This window comes from Erpetoichthys calabaricus, chromosome 5 (genome assembly GCF_900747795.2).
Source record: "Erpetoichthys calabaricus chromosome 5, fErpCal1.3, whole genome shotgun sequence".
Lineage (NCBI taxonomy): Eukaryota > Metazoa > Chordata > Cladistia > Polypteriformes > Polypteridae > Erpetoichthys > Erpetoichthys calabaricus.
The window spans coordinates 62,103,687-62,120,767 of NC_041398.2; the positions used below are offsets into that span (position 1 = coordinate 62,103,687).

Sequence of the window (17,081 nt, forward strand, 5' to 3'; positions counted from 1 at the left end):
AAGCTGGGATTGTAATCCATGGAGAGCCCGGTGTTCGTGCGATGTCGTCCGGAATGTTGTGGACGCGGAGAAACTCGGAGGTCGAGCAACTCTCGCTCCGTAAACCGATAGATAAAATATCCTGCTGGCTATACGTGTATTTAGCCAGGCAGGGTGGAAAAAACACAATCTGAGTCGGAGAGCACACAGCCGCAGCGTCTAAGCGTGCCGCCATATTAGCAGTAGATATATATAGATGTATAGATAGATAGATAGATATATAACTTAATTGCTAATTTAATCTTGTTTCAATTAAGTTTTTAGAAGCATAATTTAGGATTTTCTTGCTCAATCACTTTTTTTTTTGTCATTTTACAGGTGAAAAATATATGTGACTGTAAAATTGTTTTGATTAAACAATTTTGGAAGAGACAAATGACATGTAGAAAGTGCCCTCACTGCAAGTAAGAGCGTACGAGTTCTTGTTTGTTCTCTGATTTTTAATTAAGACTGACTCAGTTAATTACAATGATTGATCTTCTCACTTCTGAGTCACGTCAGAGTAAGCTTAATGTGATGACATTTTTAAAAGGCTACATTGTAATTTCCTTTCTGAATATCACAATATTTTTGTATTTTTAGAAAATTCAGTTTATGCGGGTAAGGAGTGATGCTGTAGCTGCTATTTCAAACACATTGTTACAAAACATTCACTTAAATTGAGTTGTTAATTGCCTTGTACTATTGATAAATGAACATCAGTTTTTACATACTGACAGCAACATGTAAATTGAATAATTTCCTTTTTCTTCGGTTATATTCTTGAATAAAGGCGCACTTGTTTTGTTATACCTTTTGTGAAAGTATTTGATATTTGGATTTCAGACTTCACACATTAATTTTTATTATGTGTTCAACATTTTTTGCCTCACGTTCCTGTCATCCTACATTTACCCAGATCGTTGTAGACATGGAACACACATGAAATGTATGAATTCCAAATAACGATATATATTATTTACCCTTTACAATTCCAGGCACCTCACACTCAGATAAACAGACTTGAGTTGGGAGAACTTCAGCTGCATGGGGGGGACGGTATATAGCAGGCTGCTTGTGCTGATTGACACATTTGCAAAATAAAGATGCTGCTGATGTGGTCCGAGGGAATTTAAAGTTGTCTGGAATTACGACTTTTTTTGTAGACTTCAGGGATTCTAGTGTTAAACCGGTTTTACTTTTAGTCAAGTCTCACCCCAGGTTCACTAGGAATGGAGGGTTTGGGAAGACTGCTACAGTCAAATTTTTTTAGTGATCCTTCTTAATTGATGAAACATGAGGCAGACCTGTACCAGCAGGTTTCTCTGTGGATGCTGGTCAGCCTGGTCTTACCCTTTAAACACTGTCACGGCAACACATATCAGCAGGCAACAAAAGGGATGTTTCTGCCGGAATCAAACAAGACAGTTGTTTTATAGCCATTGACAATTACCACTCTGGTACATGGAAACAATTCCCCTTTGTCACCAAGCAGAGAATGCTTTTGCGGATATGGGGACTTCGGTGCTTGCTCTGAGTGATGATGGTTGGGCCTGTAAGTTTGGACGTGTTCTATCCAGGTTTGACTAAAGGACGGTTTTGCCCTGTCAGAGTGAGAAGCCACTCTAAGTCCTTCAACAATCTCATTTAGGTTGAGCATACTTTTAAATGTCTGTCCCTAGTACTGCTTTGCTAGATGTTCTGGAAGGCCATTCAAAAGAAAAGAGCAGGCGATTTGGCAGGCGTTGTTTTCATCTGGCCTTGGCCAGCGCCCAGCCCTACCCCATACGGAAAAAACCTGCAAGTGGGTTGGGTACTCTGGGTCAGACCTCCACTGCCATAGTGAGTTTACCTGCTGGTCTGGGGTCCCCCACGTTTAGCAAAGGACTCTGCCTTTGTGGGGAGGGCAGCCCTCTGCTCTGAGAGACCATAATAGACCCCTTGAGCCTCCCCCTTCCGAACCAGCCTAATTCTGTCGGCCCATTCTGCACACTCCTCTTGGTATGTATTTTGTAAGTCTATGGATATTGGGGACAGAGCTTGCACCTGGTCTTTCTGAACCGTGATATGCGCCTCAGGTATGGTACTCTTCTACATGGACATTTATAAATGGTAGTTCCTCCGAAAGGGTGTTTCAGGTCCTGGTCCAGGGACATCGTGGAGCTAATAAATCCTGCCGAATACGCAACTGTGAAATGATGGACATTTCCACAAAAAGGTTTGGGGTAGCCACCCTGTATAATGGAATTTGGGTTCCAACACAAAGCAGTGAAATCTTTTCAGAACTGGGGCCAAGATATAACTGATTTAGGAAAGATAAAATGATGGTTTTAAAGTCAGGCAGAGGAAGTGACGTCATCATTGCCAGGCAGACATTTGTGTAACTTGTCAGAGAGAGAGAGAGAGAGAGAAATGGTTAGTACACTCCTCCCCCCGGGTCCAACATGGAATTACCCTCATTCGCACCCTTTATCTGCCTTCCATGTGCATATGTGTCACACCAGTTGTGTCCTAAAATTTATGTACTAGTAATATTCAGTATATTGTTATTTAGTACCAAGGTAGGTGTGACCATGTGATAAATTGTTTAGTTTAAATTTCTAACATTCCTAGAAACTTTCCATAGTCTCTAGGATGAGTAACTACTCTTTAGTAACTACTCTTTAGCAGGCATTTCTTATCTATATCTATATCTATATAAGGTTAGGATGGTCTTTGTTTAGACCGAGTGACTCAAGTAGAATGAGAATTCACTTATTGCACACCAAAAGTTCTATATTGTACATACACACGTACATTTAAACCCTTTGCAGAGTGACTTCAAAGCAGTTATTTAAAAGAAATCCACAATAGTGAGTACTGACAAATATTAATACTGAATGGGTATTTTGTATTAGTGTTAAGTATTGACTAAAGAAAGCTTATTTCCATTGAATCATTATGATTTTGCTTAATAAATTAACTATTTAACCATTGGTTTTTTTCTGGATCTTTTTTTTTTTTTTTTTTTTTTTTTTTTTTTAAAGTACCTCCAAGGGCACAATTCGTAAAGAACATAATAGCAAAATAACTCTGAATTATTCTTTTCCTGCCAACAAATCCTCAAAGAAAAATCGGGGCAGAAAAAAGGATGACGATGAAGGTAAGACAACATATGCATTCTAATTTTGCTACACTGTCATTGTCTTTTAATGGACCCACTAAATATCTAAAGTATACTATATTATATCAAGTAGATTTTGTTTTTTGTCTAAAAAGTGTGAAATGTTATTTGAAACATATATTATGTGTGTGCATGTTATACTATTATGAATAATATTTACAGAAGTGAACTTTAAGAATCTGGGTTTTGGATATTTATTTTTTATTTGTTTAATCTATTTCTTCTTTAGCTGTGGATGAATCAAGTTCAGCAAAACGAAGTTACCTTACTCCTAGCACAGCAAAGCAGCATATAATGGAGCTGTGGAAAAATGAAGGTATTGAACTGTTTTTACTTTTTTGCTGTTCTGAAAACTTGAAATTATCTGTGAAAATGATTCTTGCCCCCTTTATAGAGTAGTGAATAGATTAAGCTGAGCAAAGCCCATATTAACAAGCTTAATGTTTCCTTGCCTTATTAGATATACATCTACCACTTGTATTGTAATAATTGCTCCTTCTCCATATTTGTCCACAAAATTTGATACTTTTTGTGTCAAAACCTTAATTTTATACTGCATTTCATTTTATATTCATCCTTGGTTTCTAACCATAACCCAAGGCAGCATTTACCATCTCCAGGTAACAATTAAAAGTCACAATTAAAACTTTAGCTTTACCAAACTGACATTTCGCATTTACTGGAAATTTATGGAATCATGTAAATGTGCCTGAAAGAGTCACTTAACCAATTACTTTTTACCAATTTTAGAATATAGAAGGAATTATACTATGCATGCAAAGTCTGTTTGGATAATGTATATTTTACAAGTTGCTTTGAGTTTTTTTTTTTTTTTTGTCCTTTTCTAGGTTTCTTTCTAAAACACCTGTTTGCAGGGATAGAAATCTGTTCTGGTTCCAAAGAGGGGTTTGAACCACACATGTTTTTCTTGGAGGTTCTTGCAGTTCCACCTTCCAGGTATGAAAAAGGTAGAATACATTATTAATTATGTGTATGCAATGTTTTATTTAATGTATATGTTATTTTTTTAATGTGTTCTGAACATATTTGAGGTAGAATATATTCCAGTTGGAAATGCAGTATGACATTTTTTGCTTAATACAAGAGCAGCAGTAATTATTTATTTAATCTTAGTTCTTCAAGGTAATTTTTCTTGTCAAATAAAGCTGTCATTTGTTTAATATAAAAAAAAATGTAATGGCTTTGTTCTATAGGTACCGACCAGTTAACCGACTTGGTGATCAGATGTACACTAATGGACAGACAGTAAACATGCAGGCTGTTATGAAGGACTCTACAGTAATCCAGAAACTGCTAGTCCTAATAGCACAAGGCAAAGATGAAGTCAAAGAAACTGAAAACAAAGAGGTACAATTCTATGAAGTATACAGCATATTTTAGGGTAATAGCCTTGATTATTAAAAGACTTGGACAGTGTTTCTAAAATCATTAAAATAATCAAAACATTTCTGAGAACTATGACAACAGACTCATTAATGATGTGAACATCTCTAGTATGCTTAAGAGACAACAGGATCTGGGTTAAAAGACATATAAAACAAAATACATTTGTGATAACTTAAAGTAACAGCTGTAGAGGCATGATATTCAGTAGCAACACCATAAGAAAAAACAAGATCAAAGAGCAGTTTCATTTTGAAATAGCAAAGCATTGTTTGTTTCAATAAAAACAAAACGTGAGCAGATAGGTAGATGAAGATGTACTTTATCTAGATGTAAAAATTAACCTGTGAAGGATGCTATACTGAGAAAGGTGCCGTCTGCAGTACTGTGCAACTTTTCTAGATTAAATTTAAAGCTATGTAATGTATAGACAAGGATTGTACACAGTGCTTTTGCTTTTTAGCAAAGTTTTGTTATTGCTTTTCCTTTTTTAATTAGCAGACAGTTTGAATTGATGAATCTTCTGTGTGAGTAACTTTGACTATGTGGCTCCATTAAAGAAAAGTACATGTTGATGTATTAGTTTTTTTAAACTGAAAGCACCTATTTTAATATTGTTTAGACCGAGCATATAGTGCATATCAAGGGTACATGGGATATACAGTACAGTATAGGTGATGCAGTGAGCTGCATTGTTGGACTTGGTACTCTTCGTGTGTAGACACTGGAGGTTCCTGCAGAACTGCAGGGTCTAGAGAAGTGCCCAGTTTGTGAATTCTGACCACAGACTTATTGCTACTCAGAAGATAAGATCCAGCTTAGGTCCAGTAGGCTGCCACCTACTAGGAGAATGAGGCTGGACTTGGCTATACTACAGGATCAGGCTGTTTCTAATTAATTTGCACACAGTTTGTGTGAGGAACTTGCGGAAATTGGCTGCGGCTGCCGATCCTAGTATGATGTGGGAGACCTTCTGAGACAAGACCCTAAAGATTGCTGAGGGTTGTTGTTTTTTTGCTGGTGTTCCCAGAAGGAGATATTTCATCTTGCAGGGCGCCCTGGATATTTTCAAGAGGAGTTGCAGCGCACATCTTGATGGCAACTCCAGTTTGTACCAGGAACCAAGAAGGACCGCTGCAGGGGCCCTGAGGACAGATAAGGAGGTGTTTGTTAGAGGAATCGGTGAACAAGTGACACACCATCTATGTTCTAGTGACCTACATCCTGCTTACAGAGGAATCGGAGTATTACATGCATCTGAATCTTTTCCTAGGAAAGCTGCAGTCAGGATGGGTAATGGAATTGTCCTTACAGATGATGCTGCAGTTGTGTCCCTTTTGGGCCGGCAACTTTGAGCAGCTGTCTAAAGTTGATTCTCTAGCTAGGACGTTGGACGTCTCTGGTTCCATAGTTCTTGAGGCTGATCCTCCATTTAACTGTTAACTACCCAATCTTGCTGAGATTGCTCAGGTGGTAAGCCATTTGAGGGTACTGACTGGGCTTTGTTGTTGTCCCTAACTAAAAAGGGAAGGGTGATTGCCTGGATTGTAGCAACTACAGGAGGATAACACTGCTCTTGGTACTAGGTAAGGTCCTTGCTAGGGTCATCCTCAATAGGATCCATGATCATTTGCTCGCTTACCAGTGACCAGAGCAGTCTGGTTTTATGCCTAAGAAGACTATCATTGACTGTATCCTGGCATTAAGGGTTACCATCGAGCACAAACACAAATATCGGCAGAGCTACTTTGCAGCCTTTGTTGATTTTCGTAATGTGGGACATCCTGAGACTTTGCAGGATTCCCCCCTAAGTTGCTGGATGTCATGGCTGGCCTATAAACTGGTCCTGGGAGGGGGGAGGATGGGGGGGTCATAAGGTCTCTGGAAAAGGATGTGTGGCCCTCCCGATATCTTTGCAAAAGGATGTAAGTCTCAGTCTTTAGAGTCCAGGTGCTTCCTGTTTTGCTGTATGTGGTTGCGAGACATGAATGCTATCCAGTGACCTGGGACGAAGACTAAACTCCTTCAGTACTGTGTCTCTTCAGGGAATCCTTTGGTACTGCTGATTCAAATTTGTGTCAAACGAGTGGCTGCTTATGGAGCCCCACATGAAGCACATTTACCTGCATTGTTGGGGAGCGTCAGTTAAGGTATTACAACCATATGGCAAGATTCCCCAATGTGTGCTGTACCAGTGCATGCTCCCCAACCAGACCTGACATGATAGGTGGATTTATATTGCTGAATAAAATCCAATTATCTTTGAAAACCAAAGAAAAAACTATGAATTCTTTCAGAATTCTCATTTTGAATTTGGAATCAGGAAAAGGTGAAGTCTAATTAAATCAGTTCAGTAGGATATGCAGATTTAGTTTTTGATTAATACATTGGTTACAGTCATAATGCACACCCAGTGTGATCTCTCATGGTTTGGTTTAGGTAGTGCGGTTGTAAGAGCATTATCTGATATAGTGTCAAAGAAAAATACATTAAAAGGCAAAAGCAAGAATGGGATGTGTGTCACCTGCCCAAGCATGCAACATCCACCTGATTAAAGAATGAGTTTTATTAAAAGGAGGTTTTAAATGGTGTTTCAGTGCTAAGGTGAAAGGGGATTAGCAGAACTATAATAATATAAGACTTCACTGGGAAAACTTTAAACAGATTAATTTTTTTCCCCTTTCTTCCTGTATATATAGATAGAAGAACAATCTTTAAATGAAAAAGATACTACATTTCTCGTTGCAATTCCTGGACAGACATTGTCTGATAAACTGTACAACTCTTGGATTCGTCTTCAGAGCCATGTCAATATAGTTTTTGACAGTGACATGGATAAGTTGATGACTGATAAATACCCTGGTATACGACAGGTGAGGATGTCCTTCCTTTCTTCTATCCATCTATTTCTTTATGAATTTGCTCTATAACCTGATTCAAGGAGGTGATATTGTTGCAGTAAAAACCAAACACACTTGCATATACTCACATTATACTAATTTAATTGATTGTTGTTGGGAAGTTAAAGTAAATGAGAGTTTCAATAAGTTCTGTACTTTTGAAGCCAGTTGTTTGTTCATAATAATGGTATGTATTTGCCACAGGAAATTGTATTATATATAACTAGCCAACCCGTGGCGTAGCATACGCCGCATAATTATGTATTGATGGGTGAACACTTCCTGAACGACACAGTTGTCCAAATGGGTTGGGTTTTATGGATACCACTGTGAGTGAATGAAAAGATGGACCTCTGGAGAGAGCAACATACAATTGTCCGTGACTGAAAGCGGGATCGTCTGTGATGATAGAGGCCATGCTGGTGAAATTTACTTCGTCAGTAGGGATAAGTTTCAGCACTTGTTCATTAAGGTGTAGGGAGTCTTTGTTGTTGACGCTTAATATAGCTTGCGTACTGAGTTGTTCTGGAGTCACAGTTGAGAAACACGTTTTTAATGTCTTTTACGCACAGGGAAAAAAATGAACATGTGAAACATCCGTAATGTAATAAGGCATCAAGAAAAGTAACATTGCAATAATGCACGCAATGACCCGATCGCTGTAAGCAAAAGTGAAAACAAAATCGAGCCTGGTGCATTCTTTAACTGCCTTGTAGTGCAGTGGTAGTGTTGCTGCTTTGCAGGAAGATTTTGGGTTCGCTTCCCGGTTCCTCCCTGTGTGGATAGAGCTTTGAATACTGAAAACACCGGTATATCAATGTAATGAAGTATTATTATTCTTATGCGTCCAGCGCTCTCTCTCGCACATGCCTGTATATGTGCGTGTGTGTGTGTCGCTCACTGCACTTGTTCCTGCAGGCATACGCCGCATAATTATTTATTGATGGCTGAACAGTTCCGGAAAGACACAGTTGTCTAAAAGGGGTGGGGTTGAGGATAGAACAGTAAGTGAATGAAAAGATGGAACTCTGGAGAGAGCAACATACAGCTGTCCGTGACTGAAAACTGGTTTTGGCAGATACATGCGTATCTTTTTGAAAGTTTGGCCCTGTGCCTTATTAATTGTCATCGCAAAGGCCAATCTAACAGGAAATTGTCTTTGTGTAAAAGTAAAAGGCAAATTATCCGCGACAAACAAACTGTTTTATACGCTGCATACCAACCCGCGGCGTAGTATACGCCGCATAATCACGCCGCTTTTTTAATATTTTTTAAGCAGAGGGAAAAAAATGAACATTTGCAAAATCCGCAACGCTGCTTTCAGTAAGTACAATGCACACACGTTTAATTTGTTGGCCACTTTTTGCCATCTGTCCTTTCTGGTTTGGGCTGCTTTTGCAGTGTTACCGCTTGTGCATATTAAATCTTGAAATCCTTCGAGTAACTAAATACCCACCCACCCACACAGCATGTGTGGAAAAAAATGCGCTGTTCTTTCATCATTTTGTTGCAGCCTATCAAAGACTTGCTGATCATGTTTTCTAGACTCAATATACATTGGCTTTTCACTCAGCGCTGGGGCGCGCATTCATCTCGGATTATTACATCCAGCTAATCTGCTACACGGCTGCATTTGAAAAACCTATTTATCCCGGATGAGTTTCACCAGCATTAATGATTAGGAATCTGGTTGGAACAAAACCCTGCAGCCACAGGGGTTCACCAGGACCGAGATTGGGAAACACTGCTGAACACAGACAAAACCGACTCAGGTGAGGAGTTGGGGCAGGCAAAGTAGTTGCAGCTATTGATTATTCAGTGTTGTTTGCCTGGGTGTCTGATCTGCTCGACAGGATCAGAAATAAAAGGAAAACAATGTGAAGGCAATGTCACAGGTGTTCATGTGGTATAGCGGGTCCACAGCTCCCCTTCAAAAGGCCATTTTTAAATAAATAATCACCGCGTTCACAGCGTAGCGAGGGGCGTGGAAGTGTTGCTGAAAGTCAGCCATGTTGCGAAGTTTGAGAGCAACATTTTCGTCAATAACATTTTTCCAGAAAAACCCGACTGATAGAAACAAACAGTTACCTGATGCAGGAATTTCTATAACGTTGAAAGAAGTGTTGTTTCCATGAAATACATTTGAAGCGGTAGCCATGGAGGGCAAATGAACAGTCAACGTGGCTCACAGCTGGATTTGGACCGCAGCACAGACCAAAGTGAGTATGTGTTTGATGAGCTGTTCGAGTTTGCGGGCGTGGCCCCTTCCTGCGTGCTTTCATGGGTGTCTTGCTTGCTCTTGTGGCGGCTTAGTTTAGTGAATCCACGCCCCTTCCTGCGTGCTTTCATGGGTGTCTTGCTTGCTTGCGTGCTTTCATGGGTGTCTTGCTTGCTCTGGCGGCGGCTTAGTGAATTATATATATAGATATAATAGGACAAAATAGAGAAATGCATCTCAGATAATCTTCTGCTACCCCTGCAAGAAAAATAAAGAAATAAATGGCTTTTCTTATTTTTATTGCCATTTTATTATAATGTGAGCTCTGAAATTAATACACATGGTGTTTGGGGATATGTGTAAGACCTGTCTGATGATTTTCTGCTTTCAGTTTTCAACTTTTAAATGTTCCCCGCATTAACCCAACAGCAAAGATATCAAAAATGGCCATGAAAAGAAAATCAGATGTTTGCTAGTGTTACATAATCCACATGCCAGGGCATCTAATTGTATGCTCACAATGTGCAAAATCTATGTATTTTGCTAAACAAATATTTACACAAACAGGAATCTGCTTCATGTGAGATCATGCTTTTGATTTGAAGATCTGCCTGTCCCTCTCATTCATCAGTCAAGAGTCCTGTCTTCAGTTCAAATATCTAATTCCATGTGTAGGAGCTTTCTGTTTGTAGACTACTTTAATTTTTGCATGGAAGTTTTTCATATTGTTTACTGTTATCCAGTGTTGGTCAACATAGCCTCCCATTCTGTCAGAAACATCCATGGAAACATGACATTAAAAAATTTTCTGAGCCATCACTACAAACTTCATGGAATAAATATAATTTTTGGGTGGATTATTACTTTAAAACCTCTTTTCTTAACTGGGGTTCTGCAAGATATTGCTAGGGGTTCCGTGAGAAATGTTAATGAATAGCAGTGGCAAATAAATAAAGTTGAACATTAGAAGAAAATAATAAACCTTCTCTAAAAGGAATAAATTCGAGTTCGCGTTAGTTGCATTAACAGCCACAAGGATGCGCTGCAATGCTGTCCGTGCTTCACTTATCATACAGCAACTAGCGCTAGTCTCGCTTATGAGTTAACTGGTGCTGGTTAGTGCAAGCTGGTGCAAGCAAGAAACGTGAGAAGTTCAGTCAGTCTTTTATCAATCCTATGTGGTTTCTAGTGTGCAGTTATGTATTCACTCATTAATATAAAAAGTTTGTATGTTTTTCCTCTCTCCCCATTTTCCAATGTATTTGTTTTCATCCATCCATCCATCCTCTTCCGCTTATCCGAGGTTGGGTTGCAGGGGCAGCAGCTTGAGCAAAGATGCCCAGACTTCGCTCTCCTCTGCCCCTTCTTCTAGCTCTTCCGGGAGAATCCTGAGGCATTCCCAGGCCAGCCGGGAGACAGTCCCTCCAGGGTGTCCTAGGTCTTCCCAGGTGCCTCCTCCCGGTTGGATATGCCCAGAACACTTCACCAGGGAGGCGTCCAGGAAGCATCCTGATCAGATGCCCGAGCCACCTCGTCTGACTTCTCTCGATGTGGAGGACCACCCCTCCTCGAACCACCACCTTATCGTGGTGGAGGGGTTTGCGTGTCCCAATGATCCTAGGAGCTCTGTTGTCCGGGGCTTTATGCCCCTGGTAGGGCCACCCAAGGCAAACTGGTCCTAGGTAAGGGATGAGACAAAGTGCGGTTCAACAGACCTTCTATGATGAATAAAAAATTTGGACGGCGTTTTCCCTCGCCCGGACACGGGTCACCGGGGTCCCCCTCTGGAGTCAGGCCTGAAGGTGGGGCTCGATGGCAAGCACCTGATGGCCGGGCTTGCACCCATGGGGCTCTGCCGGGCACAGCCCGAAGAGGCAACGTGGGTCCCCCTTCCCATTTGCTCACCACCTATGGGAGGGGCCAAGGAGGTCGGGTGCAGTGCAAGTTGTATTTGTTTTGTTTGCTTTTGTTTAGGCTGTGTTTTTAAATTATGCAAACAACAGTTTGAGTATTCAAACTTAAAAATTGCCATTTTTAAATACAGTTTGAGCTAATTAGCATGTGTTTTTAAAGTTCTCGAGCAGGCATTCAAACACAATTTTCATGCACCAAATCGCAACATGGTGCAGCTAGAGCACATATGAAACTTAAAATTATAAATTCTTTACTCTCTGAACATAACCCCAAAAGTGTATTACCCGACTGTGGTTTTTCGTTTTTTTCGATATTGTTCTAGCTAGTCTATAGTAATCAGTAGTAATTTTTATATTGATGTATGAAAATGATTAAACTATTAACAATAATTATCACAAAGTTATTAACTTGTTACTTTGAGGTTATATTGACGAAGTCAGACGCAGTTCGACGCACATCACGTCATGTACATGCTGTTTTTAAATTTCATTGTTCGAACAAGTCTGTTAGTCTGTTTTATTTATCATGTTCTTTTCATTTTTTTTTTTTTTTTATAGAAATTTCTAACCATGAAAATGTGGCACAGGTTTCACACTAGAAATATACATTTTATTAATCATATGTTTTAAAAATAACATTTCTTTGGCACTTACATTTGTTTATATGACATTTTACTTTGATTTATCTTATTCTTTTGAAAATTGCAAATAGACAATCAAGTATAGTTATTATTGTTATGTTATACATGTTTTCCTTATGATCTTTAAATTTATAAATAAAAAAACTACTAATAATGATATAATTATTACGTAGGAGTTCCCTAGAACATGAATATTATTTCAAGGGTTCCGGAAGGGCAAAAAGGTTGAGAAATGCTGCTCTAGATAAATTACCTTTTTGTACTTTAGGTGTAAAATCCTGGTGTGAATCTGCATTCGTACAACCACAATTACAAAATGCATTACTATATACAGTTGTGCTCATAAGTTTACATATCCTGGCTGAATTTGTGAAGTATTGACCATTGTTTGTAGAATGTAAGTAGCAATGCTGAAAGCTTTCCTTTTAATTAGTGAGTGTGCTCAAGCGATTCAGTTTATTATCACATAATTGTGTGTGCCCTTTTTAATTGATAATGATAACTGAAATCACCCAAATGGGCCTGATCAGACATTTACATATCCTTGAATGTTGGGGCAGATAATATACACACAAGTTGACACACACAGGTTTCAAATTTAAAGGTTATTAAGGGAGAGTGTCATGTCTGTAACCACTTTGATTGTGATCAGTGTCTATGTATAAATAGTCAATTTAAATTTACCCCGAGCTGTACTCACTTTGCTGGATACCAAGCCATTGGGAAAGCAAAAGAGCTGTCAAAGGACCTGCGAGAAAAGGTTGTTGATTTATTTAAATCAGTAAAAGGATATAAGAAAATATCCGTAAATCTCAGTGTCTGTCAGTAATATTCAGACTCTGATTGAAAAGAAGAAAAAAAAAGCGGAAAGTAAGGAGTTCTGTTGTTAACAAGCCACAGTCAGGTAGAACAACCAAACTTTCAGCCACAACTGCCAGGATCATTTGTCGAGTTGCCAAGAAAAACCCATAAGCCACTTCAGCTGAGATACAAGGTTCTCTGCAAACAAGTGGTGTTGCTGCTTTATACCAATGCCCCCAAACAGTCCACTTACAATGTGCCAAACAGCGTCTTGACACGCCTCAAAACATCTGGAACAAAGTCCTTGGGAGTGACTAGACCAAAATTGAACTTTGTGGTCACAACCATAAACACTGTTTGAAGAGGATGCAACAAGGCCCCTGGCGAAAAGTACACTATGCCTACTCTGAAGCATGGAGGTAGATCTCTAATGTTTTGGGGGTGTGTGAGCTACAGCGGCACAGGTAACGTAGTGAAAATTGATGGCAAGATAAATGGAGCATGTTACTGGAAAATATTGTATGACAACTTGCATTCATTAGTCTGGAATCTGGGCATGGGACACACTTGGATCTTCCAGCATGTCAAATATCCAAAACACAAGGCCAAGTTGACCCTTCAGTGGCTACAGCAGAGAAGAGTGAAGGTGTTGGAGTGGCCATCACAGTTCTTTTTGCCAAGATGAATGGGCAGCTCTTTTATCTGAGAAAATCAATGGCCTCATCTAAAACTATCAGAAAAGACTGCATGCCGCCATTGATGCTAAAGGGGGCAATAAATAGTAGAAAAAACTAAGGGTATGCAAACTTTTCAACGGGGACCATTTCATTATTTTGTTTATTATGTTTAGTTTAATGGTGTGCTATTCTGTGATGCCTTATAGTTTAACTTGGATTCCACTAAAAGCAAATGAAATGTCTTTTGCCTCGTGTAATCTTTTCTTTAAAATATGGTACACTTCTTACAAATTCTGCCAGAGTTTGTAAACTTAAGAGTAAACATTTGACTGCATTTGGGGAGTCCAGGTTTCCAAAAAATGTGCCCTTTTGTTGTGAAGACAGGAACGTTGTCCAAGCATTTATTCAAATGTTGGCTGTAACTTAAGCACACAAGCCATTCTGCTTTAGCTCCCTTCTCAGATTAAAAGAACAGATAGCCTTCCTCAGAGAGAGGACAGTAGGTGGACATACGACCAGGTGAGTGACAGGTTTTAAAATGTTCCCTGCATTAACCATCGGGCAACAGGCACATTACGCAGTAACCCTGTGAACTTGCAGTTATATATATAAAATATGGAAAATTGGCTTGATTTATGATATCTGGATATTATAGTCTTGATCTGTTGTACACTTCATTTTGTGTTGCAGGTATTAGAGAAGAAAGAAGGTCTTTTTCGAAAGCATATGATGGGAAAGAGAGTTGATTATGCTGCTCGTTCTGTAATTTGTCCCGATATGTACATAGGAACAAATGAAATTGGAATACCAATGGTAAGAACATAATCAAAAAATTATTTTTGGTTTAAATAGTTGCTTAAATCAGTATGAGTATCAGAAGCTCCATTGTTAAAGCAAATTTGGAATGTCAGCTTTTTAAATATTGGTATAAAGAATGTAGTCCCCTACCCACAAATGGATTCATGCTTCAAGTATTGTTTATTCTTGTAGGTATTTGCCACCAAACTGACATACCCTCAGCCAGTTACACCTTGGAATGTGCAGGAGCTCCGGCAAGCTGTGATTAATGGTCCTAACATCCACCCAGGTGCTTCTATGATAATTAATGAGGATGGATCTCGCACAGTGCTTAGTAATTCCAGTGTGGAACAGAGGGAAGCCATTGCTAGACAGCTTCTCACTCCTTCCATTGGGCAGCACAAAATGGCAATGAAAGTTGTAAGTCCAAATTGCTTTAATTTCTTACTGTTTGTTTTGCAGAAAAAATAAACTTTTTAAACAAATTTGTCTTCAGTTTCACTTCACTCCCATTTCAGCATCACAGTTGTATTTAATGCTGACTGTTCTGCCTTTTAGACACTCATTTATTGGTCAGCCTCTACAGACCCTCTTCTTTCAAAACTCTTACTATACCTGTGCATTTTAAGTGACAACTGTTACATTGTATTCTTTGACTAAGAAGTTAACATTGAAGTTGTGTACTGTGTGTAGCCAATATCACACAGTTGAGGCCTAAAGAAAAAGCTTTCACGTTAGAGAAGACTTGATCTTCCCAAATTAGATTTTTTCTAAAGCATAGCTGCATTTAGATACCCCCTTTAGATATACCTTTGTTGAGCAATTGTTGTCAATTTAAAAAAAAAAAAAAAGATTTAATGTCAAGAAAACAGATTCATCTTTCTATGCATTTACAAGGACTAAATACCATGCAACCATTGCCATATACCTTTGTAACACAACCTATAAGATAACCTGCAGCATCCTTTTGTAAGCTTCTTCAGGTACGATAAAAATCTACACATTTAGAATACTCCTTTGGTTTATCTATCCAAGGATAGCCAAGGAACAGAAGGGAAACATGAGCTTCCCATTGGGGAATTTTAAGTTAACTCCCTCTCAGCTGGTAGCCCCAAGATAACTTCGTTACCTGAATGAGCCATGTTGTGATGTAATGCTGACCTCTGATCTCAATTCTTTATGCAAATAAAATAAATAACCCGGTTAGATCCTACTGTCATTTCAGTGGTGATCACAGAGATATACTTGTGGTAATTACCATGGTCATTACCCTTAGTGTGAAATAAGCAGTAACAGCAAACTTCTGTTTCTCTCAAAATGTTCAAATAAATAGAATGAGGCAGCAAGATGATGCGTCACAAATGGTGTTCTGTTTGAGCCAAGGTCCCCCCAACCCCGCTTATTTTTAAGTTCCTTTTTTTTCATTTTTGATTCTTTATTATCATTTAGGTTAATATTGTTAATTATGATTATTCTTTATATAATTATGTCAGTTTTATTTATTTAGTTTCTATGTGTGAGAGTTTGCTCATTGTATTTTGTGGGTGGTTTCAAAAGAGCTGGGGCTGCCTGTCCATCTCCCTTTAGGTACTGCCCCAGCCCTATAAAGGCTAAAGAGGCAGGCAGTTAAATGTAATACAGTGGAACCTCGGTTCACAACTATAATTCGTTCCAAAACTCTGGTCGCAACCCGATTTGGTTGTGACCCAAAGTAATTTCCCCATAGGATTGTATGTAAATACAATTAATCTGTTCCAGACCATATGAACTGTATGTAAATATTTTTATTATTTTTTTTTTTTAGATTTTTAAGCACAAAAATAGTTAATTATACCATAGAATGCACTGTGTAATAGTAAACTAAATGTAAAAACATTGAATAAACACTGAGAGAACCTTGAACAGAGAAATCTAACATTGCAGGAGTTCACGCTATAGCCATACGAACCGCTTGCTGTAGACACTTTTTTTTAATGAGTTTTAAGCACAGGGAAAAAAAAAAACATTTGAAAAATACTCAATTTATACAAAAACTAACCATAAACAACCAAGAAAACTAACCTTGCATGAGTTGAGTTCTGGCATGAAGGAAGTGAGGAGGAACTGGATGGAGAGGAGTTAACAGTTTTGAGGTAAAGGCTGTGACGATGCGTGTTCGCTGCATGCTCCCATCTCGCTTCTGGGAGCCCTTAAACCCGTCACATCGGTAATGTTACTGATGAGCACGACAGTGAGGCACTACAATGAAGCAAGGGGATGGTGCAAAAAGTGCCAAGTGCTTTTATGAAAATCAACAAAACAACAATCAAAAACAAAGTCCAAATTAAATAAAGTGCAGTGCTTTCAAAATCCTTCAATAAATAAATAATCCCATAAAAACAGAAGTGAAGTGGAGGTTAAAATCCAATAGAAAAAAGTCTTCATTAAATACAACGAGGTTAAAACAATGCTGGAAGCAGTCTGTTTAAAAACAAGCCCGGTGCATTCTTTAACTGGTGACCCCCCTGCTTCTCCCTATCCAGGCTTCGGAACAGGGGAGCTACTCTAC

General features: G+C 38.9%; 1 protein-coding gene across 1 annotated transcript in view; it reads left to right on the plus strand.

Annotated features, from left to right (window-relative positions):
• Positions 1-17,081, plus strand: part of polr1a (RNA polymerase I subunit A) — a 131,513-nt gene that overhangs the window by 30,221 nt on the left and 84,211 nt on the right. The window contains exons 5-12 of the mRNA XM_028801579.2: positions 358-443; positions 3,045-3,160; positions 3,411-3,497; positions 4,030-4,138; positions 4,396-4,549; positions 7,285-7,458; positions 14,426-14,548; positions 14,726-14,953. Of these exons, the coding sequence (XP_028657412.1) occupies positions 358-443; positions 3,045-3,160; positions 3,411-3,497; positions 4,030-4,138; positions 4,396-4,549; positions 7,285-7,458; positions 14,426-14,548; positions 14,726-14,953 (1,077 nt within the window). The remainder of the gene's footprint in view (positions 1-357; positions 444-3,044; positions 3,161-3,410; positions 3,498-4,029; positions 4,139-4,395; positions 4,550-7,284; positions 7,459-14,425; positions 14,549-14,725; positions 14,954-17,081) is intronic.